Source organism: Lepidochelys kempii, chromosome 2, assembly GCF_965140285.1.
Source record: "Lepidochelys kempii isolate rLepKem1 chromosome 2, rLepKem1.hap1, whole genome shotgun sequence".
Classification (NCBI taxonomy): Eukaryota; Metazoa; Chordata; order Testudines; family Cheloniidae; genus Lepidochelys; species Lepidochelys kempii.
This window is the reverse complement of record NC_136381.1, coordinates 224710265-224735410: the sequence shown is the minus strand read 5'-3', so window position 1 is coordinate 224735410 and position 25146 is coordinate 224710265. Positions and strand designations below refer to the sequence as shown.

Genomic DNA, 25146 nt, shown 5'->3' with positions numbered 1-25146 from the left:
AAATTACTGTTACCCAGGCCTGCATTTTTTGAAGTAAGTATAAGGAATGAAGTATCAAAAGATAGGCTGAGCTGATAGTCAAGTGACAATTGCACCAAGAGGGAGAGGGTTTGGTTTTGGAGTCTAATTCATGTTGTTTGCTGTCTGCATGAGAAAGGGCTAGGAATACTGTGGAATCTTATGGGAAGAGGCTGGCCTCATACGGGGTCCAATCCAGTGCCAGGTGAAGTCAATGGGAATCTATCCACTGTCTTCAGGGAGTTGGATTGGACCTACTGCCTTTGAGTAAACCCCTCTGCCCAACATACATATCACAGCTGACAAGAACTGCAGGGAGCTGTATCTAAATTTGACAAAAGGGAGGTCACTATGACACTACATAGCATAATGTAACTCTGATTCTTGGCTGGGGTTCCTGGACATGATAATAATCACCTTCACCTTTGATCAATCAGTCCATCAACCCTCACATAGAGAGCGCCAATCACAACATGTCATTTCTGTTGTTCTAGCCAGTCCTTCAGCCACCCGCTAGCCAGGCTGTCAGTGGTACCAGACACCCTATCGGTATAGCACACCACAGTCCAAAACCCCTGAGCTCAAGCAATCCGCCAGCCTCAGCCTCCCAAGTAGCTGGGAATACAGGCATGCACCACCATGCCTGGTATTACCATAATAAACAAAAAAGTCAGTTATTATTAAAGGTGGGTACTTGGAGGAATGTGGACTGTGAATACTCATCAGTCATCTGGTCTCGGGCAAGTCACTTAACTTCTTTCTGCTTCTGTTACCCCATCTAAAAATCAGGGATAATACTTCTCTACCTCACAGGGACATTCTGAAGATTAATTAGTTTATGTTTGTGAAGTATCTTGAAGGGCTGATGTTTACTCAGTTATAATTGTGCAACGGTAGTGAATTGGACAGCATATGCAAGAAGAATTTCCTGTATGCACAGTGTCATGGTGACGGGTCTTAAGGAAAGGATTTGAGGGAGGAGAGGACAGTGGTCTTTTGGGTCCCTTCAGGCAGGGTGTTCTAAATGTAATGGCTTTCAGGATTTGCAGTGTTAGTGGTAGAACATGAACCATCAAAAAAGTTTTTATTTTTGATGTGCAATTTCATCTAACTAAAATCAAATGGGAATGGTTCCTCTGAACTGCTTGAGTTTGAGTTGCTGTAAGTGTTTACCATAGTTAATAGTCTGCACCAGTGTTTATATTTAATTAAAAATAGATAGATCTAGGGCAACAGATTTTCCGTGTGGAAGAACCAGGTCCCTTGTCTGGAGAGAAGAGGGTTAACAGGGGATGGTTTTAATGGGGTCAGGGAGGTGGGCACAGAAGAGTTTGCCAGCTGGGTGGAAAGGAGAGCGAAAAGGCTGCCCATCCCTGCCTCTTTTTCTGTGGCTTCGTCTTTTCTCATTTCTGCACTCTCCTCTGCTCCCTTATCCTCCCCCTTGATTCATTCTACATCCCCTTCCTTTTCTCTCCCTAGCTCATAGTCATTCTCTCTATCACATTTACTCTCAATCCCTTGGTCCTGTTTGATTTTGTCTGTTCACCAGCACCACTCCAGATACCTTGCCACAATCTAATGCTTCCCTGTGATGAAGGGGAGGGGAGCAGCACTGAGGATGCCAGCCCCAAGTATGGATCAGGATCCACTGGCCTATGGTGCTGGTGCAGCTGAGCTGACTGAAGGCCCATCACATGGTGCCACACGTATTGGACTCCATGTGTGGTGGTGGTCTGGCTTGAGCAGCGTGCTCACTGGAAGTATTCATAGAGGCTGTCCTCATTATAGTAAAGTGCTTCCAGGAGTGGTCCCTGAGGTGCACATGTTGTCACGCACCCTGCAGTGTTTAGCTGGCCAGTAGCTCCTTCAGATGTCAATAGAACGACATCAATTTACAGCAGCTGTGGCTCAACCTGGTCTTCTTTAATACCCCGGACAGACCCGGAAAAAAGTGGCACTCTAGATTTTCCGTGACACACTCTTAACCAATTAGCGCGCACCATGTTTGTCCGCGTTAGACATCACACCTCCATAGAGCATGTCTGTACAGCAAAACCCCCACCGTGCGCACGACCACACTGTGCTGTTCATTTGCACTGGTGCACAGTGTGAGCACGATGAATAACAATCGGTACTGGGGTTTTGGGCGGGAGGAGAAGAGAGGAACAGCACGGGAGAGGAGTCAGTAATGGTGGGGAGGGGAGAAGGTTGTGACAAAATGTTTCACAGACCTGGCTAAAGAAATAAAACAAAAGCTAAATCCAAAACTGCACAGAATACACTTTCAGTGTATGAAAAGGTAAAAATGCAATAAAACGGTATCTTGTGGAACGAGCTGGTCTGTAGAATAAATTGCTCAGGACTTGTCTACACCGTACAGCAATGTGCATTATGCAGGTGTGATTTTTAAAGCGCACTAACATGTTACGCATTAGTTGGTTTGTGTAGACCCTGCTGATAGACATTAAAGGTTCCTTACTGTTCTTTAACATAGATACAGTGCACTAGGAAACCTTTAGTGTGCACCAGCAAGGTCTGACTCTAGACAAACCAATTAATGCGCGGGTTAGAGTGTTTTAGAAATCACACCCCCATGGTGTACATTACCTCATTATACAGACATAACCTTAAGCTGAATAAATACTTTTTCAAACCATACGGCCATTAGTTCTCAAATAAACCACTTGTGATAGACAAGAAAGTTATGGCATTATTTATACAGATGAGCAGAACAGAGGGAATGACAGCTCTTCTTACCTATTAATCATATTTCTACAACGTAATCATTCTTGAAAGAGTTCTGAGACTAAAACTTGCTAAGGCGTAGATATCTTGAAGCACATGCTTAAGTGCTTTGCTGAATCAGAGCCTAAAAAAGTAACCCTCTTTTACTTTTTTAGGCTCTGATTATAGGCACCAACTAACAAAACATTATCAGTCAGGGAACATACAATATAGAACTATGTACTATTACAAAATACCAATCAACGAACTGGAAAAACCCTGTATATTTAGCAAAACAAATGAAAGAGGCTAGGGTTCACCATTGAATGATTGCTGTTTTCTTTTGTTTATTACATAGTAACAGTATTATTTACTGCAGCTTTGCAAGCTAGCAAGCAGCTGGGTGTAATACATTTCCATGCTGTGTAACCTCTCCTTATGCTTCATTAGACTTCTTATCAAGAGCAGAAGAAAAGAAATCTCTCTCTTATGCCTTTCCTGTGGCAAAGGAAAAGACAAGATGATGACTTTCCAGTTCATTTCACTTGTACAACATTTTCATCAATCACCATGGGGTAGAGTTTTTGTTATTCTCACTGGAGGACTGTTCTTGGCTTTCTGTCACATAAAGAAGCATAATGACAGGTTTCAGAGTAATAGCCGTGTTAGTCTGTATTCGCAAAAAGAAAAGGAGTACTTGTGGCACCTTAGAGACTAACCAATTTATTTGAGCATAAGCTTTCGTGAGCTCTCACGAAAGCTTATGCTCAAATAAATTGGTTAGTCTCTAAGGTGCCACAAGTACTCCTTTTCTTTTTATAAAGAAGCATGACTCCACTAACTAGCACATTTGGGTTACCTCCACCAGACTTGTAGAAAAACAAAATGCAAACATAAGGCGAATGGCTACTTCTCCAATATTTTCTAAGGGCCTCATCCTGCAATCCTAATGCAGGACTGCATTGGGGCTAGAAAATTGGGTTGAAAATTCCTCTTATTGAGAGGAAGTTTAAAGCTCTGAAACACACTGAACACTTGAAGTGATGAAGCTAAACTACCACATTTCATCAAGAACCAAAAGCTGCTTTTTGCTTGTTTTGCGACTTTTGCTCCAAAAACCAAGCAAAAGAAACTGTGGTTTATTTTTATTTTAATCTCCCTGTGAATTATGCATCCCTTTGCAGTTTTGGTTCACTATAGCCCACACAGTTTGGCCTTCATTCTCCTTTTCCTATGCGTTCAATAAGTCCCATAGATTTCAATAGGAATTACATGAACAAACAAAAAGAAGAATGGGACATGGTCTAATCACAGCGTTAACAGAGCAATGGAGATGACAAGATGACAATAAAACATTTATTTGGAAGATGGTTTCTCTTCCCATAATTTCATGTTTTAAAACATCTTTTCCTTTTTGGTCTGTGTTGTTTCTCACTGAACGACAGAGCTATACACAACACACTACTGTAATAACAAGCATATGGCTCAAAGATCACTGTTGACTTTCTTGAATCTCAAATTAGCCTTTTTTATTTAAAATACATGAAAGACATCTGTACACTCTTTCATTAAACTAATTTTACATTTGTAACATCCTACGTATTCTTTTGGAACCGTTTCCGTTAAATTGCCAAGTCTGGGTTTGGACAGCAAGTATTTCCTTTGTAACATTAAAGGAGGAGTGTACTGCTGTCAAAATTTCTCTCTAAAAATAAGTCTTTGATAAAATAGATATTGTACTTGTCAGAACAGGAATATCTGAAGTTAATTTCAAATGAAAGAATATTTTAGACTGAATCATTAACTAGATTTTAAAAACCCACCAGATTCTGCCACTGTACTGTCCCCTTTCCTGCAGGGAAAGTAAAGAGAAAACTACTCTGAATTTCCATGCACAGAATACTGTCACATTCTGGAGACTTCTGAGATTCCTAAATCACAGTTATGCAACATAACTATCATATCCTAAAATGGAAGGCAGAGAGCCCTGCCGCTGAATTTATTGGTTTGAATATGAAACGCTCCAAAGAGATGGCTAAATGACTTCTAAATTATGTTTGGCAATTTAAAGCTACAGTGTGCAGTTTCCTGTTGCATTTGACAGAGAAAGGGGACATTTTACCAGTACTCCGGCGCAATTTCTTTTTTCACATTGCTGTTTGTAGGGTCTCATGTATTTAGCCTCTGATTGTGAAAACAAGTTAGCAATTTAGTCCACACGCAGCCCCATTGATTTAAATGGGACCACTTGTGGAAACAGATACTACTCAACATGAGTAAAGATATACAACCTAGCTTGTCCTGAATTTATCTGAATTAAAAAGAAATGAGCTTTTAGATTTGTGAATTCTAAAAGTTCACTTCAGAATCAAATGGAATAATTATTGTGACTCAAAAAAGTTAAAGTTATGATTTTCAAAAAATAAATGAAGCCAGTATCGTGTCATTCCCTCAAGCCTTTTTCCATTATATTATAGGATTTACCACTGTGACAAACTACTGCACATTTTTCTATCTATCCAGGAGACTGTGCCATGCACAGCTTTTGCTGTGTAGACATACCCTGCCTCTGGGTTAGCCTACATGAGCTTGTCTCAATCTAGCTAAGGAAGGTGAAAATAGCAATGAAGATAACACACAGTATGAGTTTCAGATCAGGCAGTATAAGCCAAATACGTCCCCAGGGTCCGTGATAGGCTTGTACTACCTACTCTGACACCTGAACTGTCCTGTCTTCACTGCTTCTGGCAGCCACATTTGATGGAGTCACGCCGGTTCAGGTAGGCTAGCTCATGCACAGCTTTTGCTGTATAGACATACGCCACTGATGCGGCTTCCACCTATATTTCAAGGGGAGACTATTTCCCTGATTCAGCAAAGCATTTAAGCACGTGCTTAACATTAAGCCTGTGACTAGTCTGGGACTACAGAGACAATGGTTCAAATCCTTCTCTTGAATACCTCTACTGACTTCAGCAGGTTAAACCAGGGATGAATTTGGCTTGATGTTATTAGCATCAGCTAGGGAGCAGTCTTTTAGTTTGGCTTCATTTAAATCTGGGACTGCTCATGTGCTTAAAGTAAAGCAGATACTTAACCACTTTGCTGGATCAGGGCTTAAGCTCTTTAATGTCTGGTTGGGGGGGAGGGGGAAGAGAGAGAAACACACAAACTTTGATATCGAATTTGGGGTTCATCTTTCAAAGTCTAGAACTCAATCAAAACATTCTGATGGGCTTTTAATTGTGTTTCGTTCACTGACATAAATGGCATTGCTGTGTAGCTGTATATTAAGAGAGGAAGTTATAGAAACTTAAAATATTGATATTTATGAGTTTCTGAACAAGGTTTTCAACCCAACAATTAAGGACAGATTTAGGCCCTTAACTGCAAACTCTTCACACTGCACATGAAACCAAATGAAAGACTGCTCGCTAGCGAATGCTGATAGCATTGGGCCAAATTCACCCTGCTGTAACCCAAGCAAGCCAACAGGGTTACACCACAGAAGGGTTTGACCCACTGTGTCTGTAGTGCTGAGTGTTCAGTGTTCAATATTAAAAAACCAGATTATCCTTTACCAAAGTTACAAACAGATAAAGCAGCCACTTTTGTACTGAAGTTTTTTCCTGTCACACAAAGGGTTAAGTGCCAAACAGTATCTCTATTATTTCACTCATGACTCCATTCCTAATTTTCTGTTTTCTGGCAGCTGCTTACTAATTTGCTAATAATGTGCATCTTTGTTTGGACTTTTTAAAAAGGGGATATTCTCAAAGTGGAAGAAAGCTCAATTTATTTCACTTTGAAACCTGAGAAACTAGTAACATGAACCGTATGTTGATTATAGAGCATGGTGATAAATAAAGGAAGAAGTTGTGTAAATATGTGAAAAGATGACGGTGGGAGAGAGTAGAGGAGAAGTCCTGCTTTGGATATATGATGCTTTTGTGGTATCTTATGTCCGAGGAAAGCATGCATGCACAATAGAGTCTTGTCTTAGTTTGCATTCTATATCTTTTACTATTATTTGCAAGTTTTCCGTAACACACTCTTGGCTATTCTGAGGAGTCAAACAACCATCACCTGCCCACATCTCCCAGTGCCCCTCTTAGGCTGGAAGCTCTTCTCCTTAGTTCTACTGTACCTAAGCATGGACTTAATTCTAATTTAGCATCTTCCAGGTGGTCAAATCGACCTACAATTATTTCTAGGTCTTGTGGGGAAAAAATTAGTGCCACAGCTGGATCCTGGCAAATCACTGCAGAACTTGTTTCTATAGCAGCATATTTCACACATTCAGCCTGTAGAGTCATGTTTGGGTTTTGTGTAAAATAACAAAAAACATCCACGAACAGGAAGCATTCTAGAGTATGAGGAAGAGGAGCTGGTGTCCCTGACTGGAGGAGATGGAGGGGTGTGGCAGCCAGACTAAATGAAGCTGCCTCATTGGATGTGAGGCATGTTTGTGTAGAGAAAGAGAAAATGCAGCTGAATTTTAGCTAGTGGGAGGGACCCTAGAATCAGCAGAGAAGTGGTGAAACATCTCATAGCCTGAGCAGGAAAACTGGTGCTACCAATAGCCCCACACTCTTCTCACGGCCTCAAACTCAGGATGGTGTGGGGAAGAGGAAGAACGGACTTAATTCCAGATCCTTGTTCCCACTTCCAGCCACAGTGTCGTACACCTCTTGGGATCTAATTGTTATCCCTATGACATTTCCCCATCTTACACTTTAGGGCCTACAGCGAATATAACCACCTGCTCCAGACATACACTCTCTCTGATTCCCCCCAGGAACAGCTAGGGAGCCAAAGTTGCTGTTTCTGGCTGCTTTCACCATCTTTTGTTGTAGCTGGGGAGCATAACTTTTCTGCTTCTAGGCAATTGGAATAGTGTCCTCCTAAATAATGGCCAGTGGATCCCCCTTTCTCCTGCTCTTAGGTATTTACATTTTTGCTGGAAATATATTTTGGGGGATTTTTCACATTAATGGAAATAGCAAAAATGAAAATATATAGGGCTAGTTTAAAGTTCTACAATATCAAAATATGCAGGAAAAACACAGCCCTTACATTTTTGTCTATGTTTTTCTTCAGATGCATGAAGCTAGATACAGCTGTTGCTGAAGAAACAGATACAGCTTAGTAAAAATCAGAGTTCCACTAAAATATCCTAATTAATTTTTTTTTCCTACTGGACACAATAATTTGTTTTTAGTGGCATCAAAACAATTTATGTCTCTAGTGCTAGACCAGATGCCTGAGGAAAATGATAATGGGTTGAGTTGAGTGAACAGTTTGTACTAAATAATTTGATGAATTTATAGTCTTTGACTGGTTGTGAATTGTCCACGATTGTCCTACAATTTTTGCAAATGCAATTGTTCTTCTAAGCTATTTGCTGTATAGTTACAATGAATCATTTTTGGTTTATAGATTGTTTGCAAAAAGTTTATGGTGAGTATTTGATATTCAGAATTCAAGCTGCATTAGTTTTGGTTTAGTTCTGACTGGATATGTCACAGAGCACTATTTCTGTTCCTTGATTTAACTTAACTCTCAGAACCAGGCAGTCAATGAGAATAAATATGTTTATGAGGATTTTTTAGGAGCCTGCTCCCTCATCACAATGTGCCATTCTGCCTACTCCTCCCATGCATCATCACTCCCTTTGGGGTAATGTGTGCCTTCAGGGGTACCTGGAGGGAGAAGTCCTTGATCTCCCTCAGGCAAAAGGACTACACCTGTGAATAGCACAAAAATTAAAGGGAGAGAGGGTGGGATGGCTCTTTGCATGACCTCCACACTGCATACCCGTGAAAGGATCTGTCACAATCTGACTTAATTTACTAAAGACAGAGATAAGTATCTTGTAGCTTGTAAGAAAAGTTTAGAATACAGATACATAATTAGCATTCCCTTTCTCTCTCACATTGCATCACTCCAGAGCTTGCAGCGACTATCACTACAGTGATGTGCTAGCAATAAAAATCCCAGCTTCAGAAGTAATCTCTATCCAGTCACTGTAGCTTTTACCTATGTCTCAAAGGCATCCAGAATATTAAGAGCCAGAAGCTTTCTGGCATCGCAGTGATAATTTAGAGCTCCACTGAGGTAACAGAAATTAAATCATATTCTCTTAAATGCACCAAAATAAACATGCAAGTTAAATTAATGGGCCAATTCTTCTCTTATTTACACTAGTGTAAATCTGAAATAACTTCACTGAAATCAATGGCGCTATCCTGGATTTACATTCATTTAATGGAGAGCTGAATCTGATCTCCTATGTTTGCAATATTACAGTTTTACTATGCCTAAATCATAATTCTATTTACTAGAAAGAGTGAGAGAGTGGGGAATAGTAACATTTCACTGTTTAAGGAGTCCTGAATAGTTTTAAGTCTGTGTGGACTTTAACCAAGGTAAACTTTAACCTTCATAATCAATGATATAACCAAAAATTATTTATGTATTTATTTTATTCTTTTTATTTGTAAGTTATACAAATAACTGTCTAGCTAAGGCGCTAAGTGCTTTTGACATGTGCTAAAAAGACAGTCATACAAATAAACCCCCACCATCCAACCACCCCCTTGGCAAGCTTTCCTCACCACCAAAAATGGAAAATCAAATCCATAACAATATCTCAAAGTGGAGCTAGTCATTATCCTTATGGGGCAGGTAAAGGCATTAAGAAAAAATGCTCATATAAATTAAAGATTGGTGTAAATTACTTTGGAGAAAGTGTGTGAGTTGTCCTGATATGCAAAAAACTGTCTTCTTTTCCTGACTACATGGAAACCCATCATTGCTGGTTTACTAGTGGAACCTTACCTCATCGCCTTCTATTCTATTCCATTCCACTCCATGAAGGTTCTCATATCATGTTTATCACTGTAGTATCAGCAGTGTACCTTTCAGCAGTGCATTAAGCAACATAACTAACAGCTGTCACATGTTGTTTGTTCTCTCATCCTCTCCCCCAGGGGAGAAGCAAGTGCAGTGGAGTGTCTTGTTTTGGTAGATTGTTTTAAATTTAATTTTATTTCAAATATACACGTGGCTATTAGGGCTGTCAAGCGATTAAAAAAATTAATCGCAATTACATGCCAGATGTGCTAAAGATTCATATGTCCCTTCATGCTGCCACTTAATGGCCTCATGAATAATGACGGGTTCTGCTCGATAACAATTCAAAGTAGTGTGAATTGACGCATGTTCATTTTCATTATCTGAGTCAGATGCCACCAGCAGAAGGTCGATTTTCTTTTCTGGTGGTTCAGGTTCTGTAGTTTCCACATCTGAATGTTGCTCTTTTAAGACTTCTGAAAGCATGCTCCAGACCTTTTCCCTCTCGGATTTTGGACGGCACTCCAGATTCTTAAACCCTGGGTTGAGTGCTGTAGCTATTTCTAGAAATCTCACATTGGTACCTTTTTTGCGATTTGTCAAATCTGCTGTAAAAGTGTTCTTAAAATGAACATGTGCTGGGTCATCATCTGAGACTGCTATAATATGAAATGCAGGTAAAACAGAACAGGAGACATATTAATTCTCCCCCAAGGAGTTCAGTCACAAGTTTAATGAACACATTATTTTAATGAGCATCATCACCCTGGAGCATGTCCTTTGGAATGGTGGCCGAAGCATGAAGGGGAATGTTTATCATATCTGGCATGTAAATACCTTGCAATGCCAGCTACAAAAGTCCCATGTGAATGCCTGTTATCACTTTCTGGTGACGTTTCAAATAAGAAGCTGACAGCATTATCTCCTGTAAATGTAAACAAACTTTTTTGTCTTACCAACTGGCTGAATAAGAAGTAGGACTGAGTGGACTTGCAGGCTCTAAAGTTTTACATTGTTTTGTTTTTGAGTGCAGTTATGTAACAAAAAAAAATTGCACTTTCACAATAAAGAGATTGAACTATGGTACTTGTTTGAGGTGAACTGAAAAATACTGTTTCTTCTATCATTTTTACAATGCAAATATTTGTAATAAAAAATAATAATATAAAGTGAGCAGTCTACACTTTGTATTATGTGTTGTAATTGAAATTAATACATTTGAAAATGTAGAAAACTATCCAAAAGTATTTAATAAATTTCAATTGGTATTCTATTGTTTAACAGTGTGATTAAAAATGCGATTAATCATGACTAATTTTTTTAATTGTGATTAATTTTTTTGAACTAATCGAGTGAGTTAACTGCGATTAATCGATAGCCCTAGTTGCTATGTTATTTATGTTACAGAAGGCAGGGTCAAAGAAATGCTCCTTGCAATTAGAACAGAAGGAGGTAAGCTTTTCCATGGTCCTTAGCCCTTGACTACAACTGAGAATCCATTAGGATTATCTTTATTCCCATAATCTTGCTGAAGAAAGATGAGTTACAGTCCCCGATCCAATGCACCTTGAAATCAATAGAAATCCTCCCTCTGACTTCAAAAGGTGATGGGTCAAGCCCTTATAGACTTGTAGCTCTCTCCGGCCTTTATTTTGTGATTATTTGGTAGACATCTTTACACAACAACATTTACAATTTCACCTACTTATATTTAGAGGCTCAAATTATTACTACGGTCAGGTTGCCTTCACTACTCATAAAAAAAATGTGAAGCACTCACGAACGACTTTAAATCACACTAGAGTGGGCACAGTGATTTAACATGATTGGAGTGCTTCACATTTTTATGAGCTCCTGCGTTTGGAAGTGATTAGGGTTCTGCACAAGCATGGATTAGGGCACCACAGGAAATAAGAGAATTTTTGTTTTCATTTTCTGAGTGTTTGAATTTGGAAATAATTAGGGTTCGGAGTATGTCCGCTCCATGGCACTTAAAAATGAAAAGGAGTACTTGTGGCACCTTAGAGACTAACCAATTTATTTGAGCATGAGCTTTCGTGAGCTACAGCTCACTTCATCTGATGAAGTACTCCTTTTCTTTTTGCGAATACAGACTAACATGGCTGTTACTCTGAAACTTAAAAATGAATGGCAGGACTCTCCCAAAATAAAAAAATTAGACAATCCAAATTGCGGTAGTAACAGTACAAGTGCCTTAACGAAGAGGTAGGAGCAGGCAGTGATGGGCACTATAGAGAAAGAGTCATTTTCCCCCAGCATAGCCAAAAGTTGGTCATCAGTGTAAGGAGGGCAATTTGTGGATTGGAGACCTCAGACTGTGCACAGCATCAGTGGCTCCAGAGGGGCCATCTGGGTGCGGCAAAGAAGTGGACATGGTTTTGCCTTCATGTTTGTAGGAACTGCTGCAGTATGGGGAAGAGCTGGCTACACCACCATTAAGGGGAACCTCTCCTGTATCCATCACCCAGAAAGCATGTTATTGACACCATAATGCCTCCAGAAGCTGCCATTTGTGTGGCATGCTTCCTTTTTCTTCATCTATTCAGCCAGCTTGCCGTTCTAGGAGGCATAACAGCCCTCATTTTAAAAGAATAAACTTTTCTATTTAAAGTAGTCCTCCAAAATAATAAACCACTTCAAATCATTTTATGTTGCCCTGTTATTTGCATGTATATATATAACCATGACTCTCAATGCCTAAAAAGATTTTTGCTTCTTTTCCTCACTATAAAATATTAGCAGGACAATTTTAGAAATCCAACTAATCAAGCATTTATTTAGGTCCTACAACATGCACATTTGAATGGGCTCATTAATGCAGTGACACTTTTTAAGGAGTTTCTTTTAACAATGTTGTTAGATACAGGCCACACTGAAGATTTTTTTTCTTCTTTTTACAGCAGTTTCATCATCACTGTGGTGTATTTATTCCTGGAATTTCTCACCTTGTTTTCAGTATCACGTGATTGTGCAACATCTGCTCCGCATCTCAAACATGATCAGAGTACATGCGTCTGTGGCAGAGGGCTAATGACTCACAGCAAAACTCAGAAAACTGGCTTGTTTTCTGAGAAGCTACATCTTCATTTTAATTTACTAAGAAGTGATACATTACTTGCTACTATCACAGACAGAGTGGAATTCACAGGGTACACAGAAAGGAGCAATGACTGCATTCATTTTCAGGGATAAAGTGAATTTGTGGCACAGTGCCCTGGGATAAATTTTCAAAAGTGACTTAGGCACTTAGCAGGCTTTCAGTGAGATGTAAGCTCCTAAGTGCCTATGCCTATTTTGAAAATAAATGTGATTTAGACTCCTAGGCCTAGATCCTTAAAGGTATTTAGACACCAAACTCCCACTAAAATCAATGGGAATTAGGTGCATCAAAAACCTTTGTGATCTCTCACTCCGAACACCTCAGCCCCACCCCCAGCCTGGAGCTCCCTCCTGCACTCCAAACCCCTCATCCCCGGCCCCACCCCAGAGCGCTCACCCTCATCTGGAGCCCAAACCCCCCCCGAACCCCAACCCCCTGCCCTAGCCCAGTGAAAATGAGCAAGGGTAGGGGAAAGTGAACAATGGAGGAAGAGAAGACGGAGTGAGCGGGGGCAGAGCCTCAAAGAAGGGGCAGGGGCCAGGCAAGGGTGTTCAGTTTTCTGCAATCAGAAAGCTGGCAACCCTACCTGCGAACTCTTACTTGCATGAGCAGCCTGAGTGACTTCAACTACACTAGCTGAGCATTGCTCATGTGAACAGAAGTAACAAGGTACAATTAAGTACAATTAAGAAAGTTGAGGTATGCCTAAACTGGCGCTGGAGGTGTAAATTCCTGCTTGAGGAGACATACTTGTGCTAGCTCTCATCGAACTAGCATGCTAAAAATACAAATGTAGCCACTGTGGCACAAGCAGGATCCTAACCAAGAGGCTAGGAATATATGGCAGCCACACTTCTATTCTTAGTGCACTAGCTTGATCACATCTAGTGCAGTTATGTCTTCTTGAGCTGGAATTTATACCTCCAGGCTGAAGCACAGACTCCTCGGTTTCCTTTTCCCTGTGGCACATAAAGTTCATAAACCAACACATGTAAATGCTGAAATCAGGAAAAGGGATCATGTAAACAAAAAAGCCCTGGCTGGGGTGATTTAGTTGGGGATTGGTCCTGCTTTGAGCAGGGGGTTGGACTAGATGACCTCCTGAGGTCCCTTCCAACCCTGATATTCTATGATTCTATGAAACACTAGCTGGATTTTTTCCTTTATCCATTAAATTGGCTTTTGTAGACATCACAAGCCAAATTTTGCTCTGATTTACTCCACTGACTGCAATGAAATTTACATAGGCATAAGTGGGGAGAACTGAGCCTGTTCATTTTAAGAAGGCTAGACTCTTCTCCTTCACATGCTTTATAGAACCAAATTATCATGATTAAGGCTATGATTTAATCATGGGTATTTTAGTAAAAGTCATGGACAGGTCAGGGGCAAGAAACAAAAAAATCATAGCCTGTGACCTGTCCATGTTGTCTACCATAAATACTCCGGATAGAATCTTTTTTTTTTTTTTTTGGGGGGGGGGGGGGGGAGGGGGCGCTGCTGGGAGGGGAGGAAGCCCGCAGCACCAGCGGCCATTGGGGAGCTCCAGGGGGCCAACAGCTGCTCTGGCCGCTACCGTGGGGGAAGCCCCGGGAGGCCAGCTGCTGTTCCAACTGCCCTGGACCGCTGCCGGGAGCCACCAAGCTGCAGCTCCTCCCACCGCCGCCGGGACCGCTGCTAAGGAGGTTCCTGGAGCCGGCTGCATCGACCACTGCTCAGGCGGTCCTGGGGGCCAGGTGCTCAGGCAGTCCCGGGGGCCCGCAGCCTGAGGCTGCCAGAGCAACAGCCAGTGTGGCTGGGTCAGGGGCTGGGACCACTCCAGCAGTGGTTGGTGTGGCTGGCTGCAGAGCTGCTCCAGCAGCAGCCGGTGTGGTTGTCCCCACTGGCCGCTGCAGAAGAGCCCTAATCATAATCCATCATCTGAATTGCAATGTCTGTGCAGAATCATATATTGGTCCATACACAACACCAATAATTGCCTGCACAAATACTTAATTCCTAAGCAGAATTTCATGTTTGCCGATGCAATTTTAGAACCAGGTTTTGGAAAAATGGCACACAATGTTATAGACCAATATTCTTTTTTTCTGTTTGCCTCCGACTATTGCACGCATTAATCTATATATGTACTGAAAGAAATATGATTAAAAGACAAAGGTGAGATTTTTTTAAAATCCACTTAGGGTGTTGGGATGCTCAATTCCCATTAATGCTAATTAACTAATTACATTTTAATGAGGATTAAATGACCAAATCCTTTCAGCAGCCCTGAAAATCTCAGCGAAGAGCAGAACCCTAAAAGCATTAGAACATGGCATCTTTGTAATATGCGAGTTACATTTCAATCCACTGCTGAGGCTGAATCCAGCTGTTCTCCTTTTTTTAATTTAACATTTATGCAAGAAGATTGCTTACAAAAATAAAACTACTGGAACTGCCTTAAGTTACACTTTTTGTGGCTTTGATAAGTAAAATGATCTGTCTCTGAAGTGTATGATTTCAGACCCAAAGGTGAAAAAAATCACTTAGGTTGCCAATGTTAACAAAAATTAGTGGAATAATAAAAAAAATTTAAGTGAATTTCCCTTTTCCCTCCCACTTTCTCCTCCACTGCTGCTTTATTTCCCTAGGAGTCCTGCCAGGTTAAGAAGACACAATACACCTCCAAAAATGACTAGTACAGTAGCAAGATAACTCCTTCCTTGGAAGCAAAAGTTATTTCTTATCACAGAAGAAAGCAAAACGCTTATTAGGCATAACCATGAGGTAGGACATTTTAACATCAATCAATCCCGCTGCTTCTATTCCCCTTTTTGAATATTTTGATCAGGTTCAAACTGCAGTCCTCAATATGGAGCTTTACTATGGCACCCCCCAGCAGGAGGGGGAAAAAGTTATGGAGTTAATACATTTAAATTAGTATTTTCTAACTTGGGGAGAGGCCTTCCTAGGAAGGCAGCATATTAATGCACACAGGAAGGGAAAACTACATGACTTTGGATCCACTCTGACCATCTGCTTCACCACAAACATACTGCCATGCATAAGCCACTAGGCAGCTCCTTGAAAGCCACCTACCATCCATTCCTGTTCCTACAATGGTTTGCAATGCAGCTGGCCATGGAAGTAATTCACATGTATAGGGTAGCAATATGCCAACCTAAGCTTTGCTCAGTGACACTGAGCTCAGCTGCAAGAACACAAGGGTCTCAGGTATACAGAACCATCAATGAATGCCCTCTATCTTGAGAGCTGTATGTAGCTTTCTAGTAAGTGCAGGCAGGAAAGAGAATAAATTTTAAAAAGTAAAAGAAAAAAACACAAGGAAAAGAATAAAAAATGAATAAAAAATAAAGAAAAAACCATAAAAGAAAAAAGGAATAGGAGAGTAGGACTTGTTATAATAGATCACATGAGTGGTCCATCTAATCTAGTGTTCTGTCTCTGACACTGGCCATTAACTGGTGCTTCAGAGGATGGTTCAAGTAACCCTGAAGTGAACAGTTAAGGAATAACCTTCCACTGGGGAAGGCTGCTGGGAACCACTATTGTAAGTGAAGGTATTTGATGACTTCCAATGATAAATTCAGATGTGGGAGGATTAAAAGGAAACAGTGGGATGAGGTGGGGTGACACAGGGTAAGGGAGGAACATAAAATCCAAATCAAAGGAAAACAAGTATGAACATTTCCATAATAAAAGTTTTACCACTTACTGAACCACAGATCAGTGCACTAGAACTCAGGTCCTAAGTAGGTGATTACTCAGCCCTCACTCATGCAAACTCCCATTGAAGCAAAAAGTAGCTTGCCTGAATAAGATCCTTATGATTAAGCCCTTTGTCTTTACATAGTAATATTTCCTAAAATTATGAAGGGAAAAAAATCCTTCTTCGATACCTTTATAGTTTCCATAGGCACTCCAGGCTTCGGAACTTTATCCAAGTAAGTGGTCAAGTCTTGATCGACATGTTCAAACACTAGTGTTAGTTTGGTCTCTCTGTCTGTTCGTGACACTGTGCATACATCAAATAACCTGAGAGGAGAAAAAGGAAAGAGGAGATAAGTTGACGGAAACAAGCGAAGCAGTACCTTGCAGCTCATAAAACGTGGAGTGAAGAAAGAACTTTCCCAAGCAGGAACAGTCTGTGAACTCTTGATGATTTGAGTGATGATCAATTATTTGTGACATCACATTCAAATTTCATGTTTGGATTCTGAAATCACAAGTATTATGACTTCACAGCATGATCAAAGAGTGGTCGTTAGGTGAGGAGATGATCAATTCTGATCAAGGCACAACTACAGTTAACAGAATACAGAAAATGATTTGATTTTGTATTCATGTTCTCTGCCTACTGCCACATTTGCTCCCCTTTCATTCTTCTTTAAGAGAAAATAAGTATACAGTGACTTTTTCAAGAACCAAAGAAGCTGATTGCTTTTATACACCTTTTAATTTCTTCTCACACCTCTCCAACATACACCATTACAATGATCTGTCACTCAGTTTAGAATCGCATTCTCCTTCTCCTCTGATCTACAGAAACAGCATTTTTGCACTCATCAATCTAGTAAATTGCTATAAGTGGAGAGAGAGTCAGGAAATTGAGTTTAAAAAAAACTTTTATATACAAAATACAGCTGCTAAAATATTCTTCTTCTCTCATCATTCTGAGCACATTACTCTCTTACTTAAATCCCTCTGCTTTCTTACCCTCTTTCAGAGCATCGAGTTCAAAGTTTCTTCCCCTCATTTTCAAAGCTCTTCACAGCTCTCACCCTTCTTACTTGTCTACTCCTGTTTCTTACTGATACACCTCCCAGCTCCTCTAGCCAGTGATCTATGACTGCCTGTTTCCCACACACATTTCTGTGCCTCCTTATATGCATCTCCTTCTGAATGGAATGCCCTCCTCTAAATGATATGGAGGGTCACTGCTTTCTCTTCTGTCAAACCCTTCCTCAGAGCCCTCTTCTGCCACAATCCCCTGGGGAAATCATCTAATTACTGATGGCTTTCAAATGAGATGGGGTTATCTGACACAATGTTTTTAAGTGATTTTTTAAAAATTACAAGTGTTATTTAAAAAATTATAGACTTAATTGCCTTCCTGTGTGAAACGTGAAACAAAATCAATCAATATATTTATCAATTGATAGTAGATTTTTTTTCTAAAATACCTGTAACTGCTATTCTTGAGAAGAAGAATATGTAGTTTGATAGACACTATTTTGAAATTAGTGGTGAAAAAATATTTTGGGTCAAAGTTACGATTGTAGTGATAAAATATGCATTTATTTTATACCCAATAAGAATAACATGCTTGTTTATTGTAGGGACAGTGTAGGATTAATGGGGTCCTTAATTAATAATTTCCTTATTCTTAGACTCAGAACTAAACTCCTGATATGCTGGTTCCACAGTAATGCCTAGTGCACTAGGTCAGAGGTTCTCAAACTGGGGGGGGGAGGGGTGCACTCCCTAGAAGTCACAGAAGGTCTGGGGTGTGTGAGGTGCTTTAGCAAAAAAAGCTGGGAGCCTCTGGGTTGCCAGAGAGTGGTGGCTGCTGGCCAGGTGCCCAGGTGGAGGGATGTAAGCTACCCCAGACACAAAGAAGCGGGGTGTGATCACACAAGTTTAAGAACCACTGCACTAGACCATAGTGCCTCCCTCCTAGTCACTGAAGTTATGCCATCTGAAAAATATGGGTAATAAAAATGCTTTGCACTTATTTAGTGTTTTTTCATCTGTAGATCTCAAAATATTTTATAAAGGTGGTTAAGCATTATCTCCATTTTACAGCTGGCCTAAGTTCAAAGATTTGAGCCAAATTTAAGAGAGTAAGTGTGCTCTATTGGATGCTCTTATGGGTCTACCACTTCAGGGTTCTGGATCCAGCTTTAATAAATATTGCCTATACAATCTCTGGCTAGTCACTTAAACTTGGCTTCTTAGTTATTCCATTTCGAAAATGGATGTCTTAGGCCAAAGACACATTTTGATGAAGAATAATTGTAACACAACCAAGAGTTTCATTTCCTTTCACTTCTGAAAAGTAGTCCTGGCTAGTTCACAGATAAACATTGAAAATTCTCTCTGTAATGCCCTTTATACCCCCTAACAGCTTTAACAACAAAAGATCATGTCTCATTTTCAAATATTGGCAATTTCTTAAATTATTATTGTGCTTGAAAACTGCCTATTGCATGAGTCAGTGTAAAACTCTGTTTCACATTTTGTAGCATATTAGGGTTTTGTTGGGAAATCAAAGGACACAAAGAAACATCAGAGGTTTTGTAACAATTTCTCCTCCTTTTTTGGTTTCAAGAAGTTCCTACTCCATTTAAGCAAAATGTTCAGAAAACCTTCTAGTTAGCAATAAGACTTAAACCTAAAAATGAGCAAAAGGCTTCTTTACTGGAGTTGCAAGGAGAATTAAAATTGGCTTTATAATGGGACCGTGGAGCTTATCCACTCTCCATAACCAAACTTACATGTGAAGAACTGACATTACTGTCTTGGTTCTACATCTCTAATAACCCAGGCCTCCATCCCGGAGCTCAAGGACCTTTGCTGCTAGCAGTTCATTACAGAAATATCATTATATGCTTTCTAAGCTCACTAGCCAATAGAGGGAACATATTCTCTCACAAATATTTATGGTCAAATCCTCAGCTAGTGTAAATCAATAGAGCTCAGCTGACATCAATGGAACAACACCAGTTTATAGCAGCTGAGGATCTGGCCCCTTGTGCCCAAATCTGTTCTAACTATAAACAATGACAAAAAACCTCTTTTGACATCCATCAAATCAGAATTGTGCCCCTAAAGACCCACAACAAAAAAACCTTAATAACTGCTAAAAAACCACCTATTTACATTAAATACAGGAGTTTCCAAGGAGATTGAACTGTCTGATAAATTTGAAGGAATTTGTGGTTTGGTGATGGAAGAAGACAAAGAAACAGGGAAAAGTCAATATTTTAAATCGGGGTGATTTTTACATGACCTGCAATTTAAACATCATTTTGATTAATTTTCTTTACAGAAACATTCTACTTTGTTTTCACAACAAATATGGCAGTTTTTAGATCAGAGTATTTTTGGAGCCAAACTTATATGGGCTGCAGAATAGAAGCTTGGTGCAACTTTAACAGAGAGAGACTCCGCCTCTCCATAAGAAACTTATTTTGACCTAATTAATCATATAAACAAACATTCATCAGATGAACATGAGAACATATATTTATGGGGCTGATATTGTCTATAATAGCAAAAACTCTAGAACATAGAATATCAGAGTTGGAAGGGACCTCAGAAGGTCATCTAGTCCAACCCCCTGCTCAAAGCAGGACCAATCCCCAATTTTGCCCAAAACCCCCTAAATAGCCCCCTCAAGGATTGAACTCACAACCTTGGGTTTAGCAGGCCAATGCTCAAACCACTGAGCTATCCTTCCCCTCCAAGTATTATTCTCTTTATAATTCCCTTAATGGGACAACATAAAGAAGATGGATGCCTCTGTATAAAAAATAAGTTTTGTGAAAAGTCACTAACCGTTCTGAAAAGCAAAATTCCCTGGTATTTGGCTGGAGGTTAATAATCTGTAATATATTTATATGAATCAATGTGGAATGTAGCCGGACTGCCTATAACCCCAACACATGCAAACAGAGAGGAGCCAGACAGGTCTGAACATCTGAACATAAACACTGGAAAATATTTCCAACTGTATGATTCCTTTGTGTTTGCTTACATTTACTTAAAAAAAATTAAAACACCTTTTTTTGCCAGGTATTTAATACATTGGCAAAACTGCCCTTTCAACCATTGAAGGGTTGTAATTCAGTTTATTTGGGTTTTTTTAAACAAGATTTCACTGTGTCAGATGTAGAAGCAATGTATATGACTACAAGCTTCCTTTACAGGGAAATCAAATACCAATAACTCTGTTTAATTTTTACCAATTGTACTTAATTTGATCCTGGTATTCTAAATGCATGTTAATAGGTACTCTGCTAAGTTTAAGAACTGTAAGAATGTTTGTCTATTAATCACTGAATGGAGTAGTAATAATGCTAATATCTTGCACTTCTATGCCACCTTTCATCTGAGGACCTCAAAGTGCTTTACACTTAATTAAATAAGCTGCAAATCCCACCCCACCCCATCTGAAGACAGTAAATAGGATATAATTATCTCTGCAAACTATAAATGCTCCCTAAATAGATAATTTTAAGCAGAGCTTGTTTAAGCCTTTGATAAAAAAATAATATCTAGCATTGCCTGTGTTAATTACCCCTGGAAGAAGATAGCTAGCATGAGGTACACCCTCTTGCTTAATAGCTCCCCTATTGATGGGATAGCCTCATTACAAATTATACCCTTCTATATTCACTGTGAGAAAAGCATCCTTATGTGATTCCATAACGGTTGCCTTCTATGGTTAGGATTCACTCTGCCATCTAAACTGTAATTCTTTCAGGCCATTTCCTGCTTATTTTTTCCTATTTGATGGGTTATACAGCATCTCTGGCACAGGCTACAGCATACAGCCTTTTATTTAGAAGCTCACATTGTGTCCATAGACCTCAGTGGAGTAAATCCAGATAAATTAATACAGGATTTCCATACTGAATACTTTGTAAACACAAACCCTGCCTTTCTATTGTACTTATAAAAGAAACCTTTGCATTATTTGCAATGCCTAAATCTAAGATCCGCTACAGGAAGTCCTGCAAGTATTTAACAAGAAGTTTGGCTGGAAACGGTTGAAGGGCTGATGTGCAGATCTGAATTAGAACACTATGAAATACTAGATGCCTACTGCAGACTTGCTTTTCAATGGAGCCAACTTTTAGAGTTAACAGTACCACCTAGGAAAGATTTATCAGCTATGAACACACATAGAGCTCTATTTTCACTTTTTATATTATGTGAATATTTTCTGTATCACTACACAGAAACATATTTGTCTTTTTCCCAGTGGTATTTTGCACTGAGAATTTAGAAAATTAGAGAATGTATAGTTCTGCAGCCTCTTCTACCACAGATTCCATACACTATAGGGTGAAGGGAAACTCTCATACTCCCTTTTTACCATTTTACCACAAGATCCAATTTTGCAACTGTAATCTTAATTTGTCTTTATTCTGCAACCTATACACATGAACTGTAAATCGTCTTAAAAAGGAGAATACCTACTCTGTCATTTCAACTGAAAATTGCTGCTTCTGCTCTGACTGGTGGAAATATGGTCGCTGCTGCTGGATTTACTTTTTGCCTTCGCTATTGTGGGTCAAGCCGTACAATGCTGGGAAAGTGTAACCAACATTTTCTCACGAGCACCAAGAACTACTGGTGATGGAGGAATACTTCAGTCAGAATCACCCGCATGCATCTAGGGCACGGGTGAGGAAACCTGCCCCTGAAAACTTTAAAATCCTTAAACACACAATCAGTTCTCCTGGCTCCTGTCAGGCATATACTGAAGTACAAGTGGTGAACTACCTAAAGCATAGCCAAAAGGAAGATGGAAACACAGAATCTTGTGGCAAAAGCATTTGAGGGACTATTTATATTATACATATTGCAGTAGTGCTTAGGAGCCTCACTCATTGCGCTACACGCTGTACAAACACAGAACAATAAGAAAAGTTCCTGCTCCAAAGAGTATGCAATCTAACGTCATGGAATTATTCTCATTATTTGGAAAGAATAGCTACAGGGACACTTCATTCTTATCTTATATATGGTAAAGAAAGAAACGTGGAGCCATTAATACATAAGTGAGAGAAACATTTCAGAAGGGGGAGGGGAGGTAAATAGTGGTGAATGCATTTTGGAGACTTCACAAATCTGGATTAAGTCACAAACGGAAAGAGTTTGATGGTCTCAACCTAGCTCCCACAGATATTTGTCCACATAGAAAAAAACCCTTGTGCAATTTATGTATGATTGGCATTGTTTGCACAGGACCACCACAAGACTGGAATACCAAGATTATTACAATGCATGATTGAGGTTTATTGATAAATATGTGTGAGGAAGCCTGAATAGCTACATTAGCTCAAGCTAGTTCTAGGTGTCTCTAAAACCTGGTATCTAACCAAGATGAATAAAAATATGAGAGTCAGGCACCCACTGATACCAACTGTCAGCAGAAGCCTTAGATCTCCTCTTCTTTTGTAATATGGTAGCTAATAAGTTTGCAAAAGCTTACTCTTAACCAACAATAACCCCTTTGTACCACAAAAGTATTTTAATATATACTTTTAAATAACCAATTTTCTTTACACCTCTGTGATCAAAAGCTGCATTTTAATATAAGCCATGTTTTCTTTCTTTTTTAAAATATAATATGATTCTGCTAACAGACATCAACCTCCTCTTGGAATCAGATACAACAAGCTTATTGTAGTAAAGGACCTTATGCCCGAAGAAGAGTACTATATAGCTGGACAGGAGAATTAGAGCACTGTGCAGTGCAAAAGCCAAGCCCAACAGAGCAAGCAAGCATGCGAGTGAACAGAAGTGAAGTAGAAGCATCATACTCATATGTTTTAGAGTCCTTTCTCCTTTCCCACTACATGCTGCTTTGTCTCTGTATTTGACGTTCACTTTCCTTAGTAAACCGTAACCAACTCCTCCATACCTTTGAATCATTTTATGTCTCAGAAGGTTCGGTATCCTTGTCCAAAGTAACTAAGTATACAGCGATGAACAAACAGAGGAAGGGAAGCCCCAAATGTACAGTCTCCCACATCTCATCTTTGTTATAAAAATTTCTAAAGCACCTTAGTGACCACAGAAGTCTATCTCCAATTTTCAAAAGTAATGTAGGCACTTAGGTCCAGACTTTTAAAAGTATTTAGGTGTTTGTGCACTCAGCATTGCAATACCTAACTGATTTAGGAGTCATCCTCAATATAGGCACTTGAGCCTACATCCAATTGACTGTCAATGGGAGTTTAGTGCCTAAGTGTCTAAATCCCTTTTGAAAATGAAACATACGTATTACTGTGCTGAACGTAACAGTGCCTAAATACCTTTAAAAATTTGGGCCTTAAGACCCCAAGTCACATTGCAAATCAAATGGACTTAAGCACCTAAGTGCCTAAGTCACTTTTGAAAATGGGACTTAGGTGCTTTTGGAAATTTTACCCTCTGCTGCTCCCCCTAACACTTGCATTGTGGAGAAGACTGAGGTAGGAATGATCTCCTTTCTCACCACTCATTCATAAGAGTCGTATAGCTCTTCCAGGTGTGGATCACAAAAGAATGGAATAACACACCATCAAATATAATAAATTGACCTATATGTGGCAGGTCCAAATGTTACACAGATTCATGTAAGTGACTAAACAAGTTTTCAACCCTCATTCATTAGCTGTTGTACTGAGATCAGGAACAGCTGCTATGCAGAAGTCACTGCATGGCACAAGTGAGGCAGTGGAACCTCCTATTCCTATAGCTGCACTCCAAGAGGACTTGGACAACATTCTTTCTTGCAGATCGCTTAATAGTGAGGGTTAAGAGAAGACTGAGGATATTAAGATGATCAGATGATCACTTATCTGCAAGCTGAGCTTATGCTATAATTTTTTCTAGAGTCTCTCCTTTTCTGACTTGGAAAAATTATTTAAAATGCTTACTTTTTTACAAAAGATGTTTTTGTTCTTTAAAAGCGTGTGTTGTATGTGTGTGTGTGTGAGAGAGAGAGAGAAACTGGTGCTCTTGAAAGTGAAGTAAATAGCACTGGCTAAAGTCCAATAAAGTGCAGGCAGATGAGGCAAGCTTTCAACACACAACTCTGCCTCAGTCCTGACCTGCAACACCCCTGTTTTGGGCCTCTCTTGAGCAAAGACTGCCCACGGTGCCAAATTGCATGGTGGTTTTATGTTGTAGACAAATGTCTGGTAGGGACTAAGAGGAAACCACCAAACTAATTTTCACTTGAAACATAAGCCAAGATTTGTGCCCAAGAGATGAAAAGGCTAGTGCATTAATTCACTATGCCAACCAGTCCCCTAAAAGTTTCAGCCATTAGAGTTTAACTTCAAAGAAAAAGTGTTTGACAAGATGGTCTCTTCACCCCTCATTTACTGCACAATGTTGTCTTTTCTAGACCTGCTGCTGATGTTCACCTTCCCAGAGGATTGTTTCTAAGGGAGCAACAGAAGAGATGAGTGTTGTAGGACCTCAAGATTGCAAACTGTTGTCATAATAGGCCAGGCCCTCAATTTAGGGAGGCATTATAGCATTTATCAGTTCTTCAGAATACAGGTCTCCTTTGACAGCCAGTTATCAACTTCATCTCATCTGGAATTATTTTAAGCCAAACGGCTTTTATTCAGGAGCCACTCAGTCATACACTGAGTTAGCAAGAATACCACCAAGGTCTAAGGAAAACAATACATGGAGGT

General features: G+C 39.8%; 1 protein-coding gene across 4 annotated transcripts in view; it reads right to left on the bottom strand.

The window, feature by feature from the left end:
- The window catches only part of CDK6 (cyclin dependent kinase 6), a 203020-nt gene that overhangs the window by 139631 nt on the left and 38243 nt on the right, over positions 1-25146 (bottom strand). For all 4 annotated transcript variants that reach the window (XM_073333958.2, XM_073333959.2, XM_078851783.1 and 1 more), the window contains exon 3: positions 16618-16753. In XM_073333958.2, coding sequence (XP_073190059.1) covers positions 16618-16753 — 136 coding nt within the window. The remainder of the gene's footprint in view (positions 1-16617; positions 16754-25146) is intronic.